General features: G+C 44.0%; 1 protein-coding gene across 1 annotated transcript in view; it reads left to right on the top strand.

Annotated features, from left to right (window-relative positions):
- LOC119582314 (flocculation protein FLO11-like) overlaps positions 1-546 on the top strand; it is a gene marked incomplete in the record, with an annotated part of 8,613 nt that overhangs the window by 7,677 nt on the left and 390 nt on the right. The window contains 1 exon segment of the mRNA XM_037930529.1: positions 8-276. Coding sequence (XP_037786457.1) covers positions 8-276 — 269 coding nt within the window.

Below are 546 nucleotides of genomic sequence, written 5' to 3'. Positions count from 1 at the left end.
ATCGCCCCGAACTCCCTTACTTCCCTCGTACCCTCGAAACCGGTCGCCCTCATCATTCCCTCAGAACCCCTCACCCTCCTTGTCCTCTCAAAACACCCCTTCCCCCTCCTTGCCCCCTCGAAACACCCCCTCCCCCTCCTTGTCCCCTCGAAACACCCCCTCCCAGTATCCCTCTGGTCCATCCGAGTACAACTTCCAGTGGGATGTGAATGATCCACGCAGCGGCAATTTTTATGGCCATCGGGAAGAAAGACAAGATGCGGACACACGTGGGAGGTGAGGAATTGCGAAAATGATTTGAACAATAAAATATTAGTTAATATATTTTTAGATGGGATTAAGTAGAAAAATACTGAGAATCACACATTTTCAGTGAGATATAAGAAAAATAATGACCTTATATCTGTATACTTCTACAGGGAAACTGATTGTTTGGTTTGTAGATACTTGTATGAAGTTCCCTATCGGATCAGATTATGTTCGTTTGTAGATATGCTGAATGGAGCTAAACATCATATCGTCACAATATGTATTTTGCTATTTTAG

This window comes from Penaeus monodon, chromosome 15 (assembly GCF_015228065.2).
Source record: "Penaeus monodon isolate SGIC_2016 chromosome 15, NSTDA_Pmon_1, whole genome shotgun sequence".
Classification (NCBI taxonomy): domain Eukaryota; kingdom Metazoa; phylum Arthropoda; class Malacostraca; order Decapoda; family Penaeidae; genus Penaeus; species Penaeus monodon.
This window is presented reverse-complemented; position numbering and strand designations above follow the sequence as displayed.